Source organism: Trichinella spiralis (assembly GCF_000181795.1).
Source record: "Trichinella spiralis strain ISS 195 chromosome Unknown Scfld2305, whole genome shotgun sequence".
Lineage (NCBI taxonomy): Eukaryota > Metazoa > Nematoda > Enoplea > Trichinellida > Trichinellidae > Trichinella > Trichinella spiralis.
This window is the reverse complement of record NW_003529244.1, coordinates 1-1,454: the sequence shown is the minus strand read 5'-3', so window position 1 is coordinate 1,454 and position 1,454 is coordinate 1. Positions and strand designations below refer to the sequence as shown.

Sequence of the window (1,454 nt, the reverse complement as noted above, 5' to 3'; positions counted from 1 at the left end):
CTATTTGATTATTTATTTTATTAATCGTATATAATGACATGAAAATTGTTATCATCTCAAGAGAAGAATACACACAATCGCTAGCATTTTTGCAAATCATACAAAGGAAAGATAAGAAAAGAAAACAGAACCAAAGTCATATTTTTCGCCATTTGTCAACCAAATATCATTGTATTTTTCACATCAGTTCATTTTAAAAAGAATAATGTGAATAGTGAAAATAGAATCAAAAAAGAAGCAAACAAATAATAAAAATCAATTATGTATCAATCAAATTGTATAAAAATTACAAATAAACATAAAATTCTTCACCCCAGAAGAAATAATACAAATTTCAAATTATTTTCAGAGTGTGCAAAAAAAAATTTACTTTTCAATAATTTTAAAAATCAGTAGTGGTGGTGGAAAACATTGTTGCTTTTTATTCTATTACTGAACAATTGAATATTTGAATGATTTTATTATTTTCTACTAAAAATAAGCTTAAAATTTCCGACAATGAAATGCAAACATTGTCAAGATCGTTTGATTAACAATTACGCGCAAGCTTATTAAATGAAGAAGCAAACAAATTCAAGTCAAGCACCAGTTTTCTGGTCCATAACATCATCAGCGATGTACGTCAGAGAAGAAATGAACCAAAATTATCAAATTACAGAACACAGATTCTCAAGTAATGATAAACCGAACAGGACAGCGTATTTCATTTAAGTTTCATTTAAATTTCTCATACACTTTATTGGATTAATGATTTTTTTAATATTAAAAAAACAAATATACATATATATATTATTAATAATTAATTGTAAAATTATTGTTTTTCAACAGATCAAAGTGTCATTAAGTGTCGTAAATAGATAAATAAATAAATAAATAAATAAAATTTCACACTTTACCCAAAGTTGGTGGACCAGAAGAGGGACAACTGCATGGAAATAATTTTTTCGCCTAAAGATGAAAAATGATGATCAAGTAGCATGTAGAAATGATACAGTATGGAGAGTAGAGTAAATTTTTAAAAAAAAAAGAACAAATTGGTGCTCTTACACGACATTTCACGTGTCCGTCGACACCGGTAAATCTGCGTCCAGTTGTGGACAAAGCGTCGCTGAAGCACGAGTCGAGCAGGCAAGGGGATGTGACGTCGTTGGCGAGATTCGTGTCGACGTAGAGGGGCTGCTGGTCAGCGAGCCGGACAAGTGGTACTGGAGGGGGGCAGGGCACCGTGCACGACGAAGAATTGCGGCGACGTTCCACAGCGGCTTTCAACTTCATGCCGGCCAAATTCCACTGCTGCCGACAGTCGGTACGGTGGTAGTTGACCGCGTTGGATGTGACCGTCGCGTAGCAGCGTTGTTGCTCGTCGTCGCCACCGCCCTTCGCTGTTGGTTCTTGGCCACGGGAGGCAATGTCCGATTTGGACCGTGGTCGAAATTGGTCGCACAAAAATTGAC

At 35.0% G+C, this 1,454-nt stretch overlaps 1 protein-coding gene across 1 annotated transcript; it reads right to left on the bottom strand.

The window, feature by feature from the left end:
• Positions 1–885: 885 nt before the first annotated feature.
• Positions 886–1,275, bottom strand: Tsp_13090 (conserved hypothetical protein). Its single transcript, XM_003368540.1, has 2 exons — positions 1,048–1,275; positions 886–948 (listed from the first exon to the last, which is right to left on the bottom strand). Exons 1-2 carry the CDS (start codon positions 1,273–1,275, stop codon positions 886–888), a joined length of 291 nt encoding a protein of 96 aa, XP_003368588.1.
• Positions 1,276–1,454: the final 179 nt, after the last annotated feature.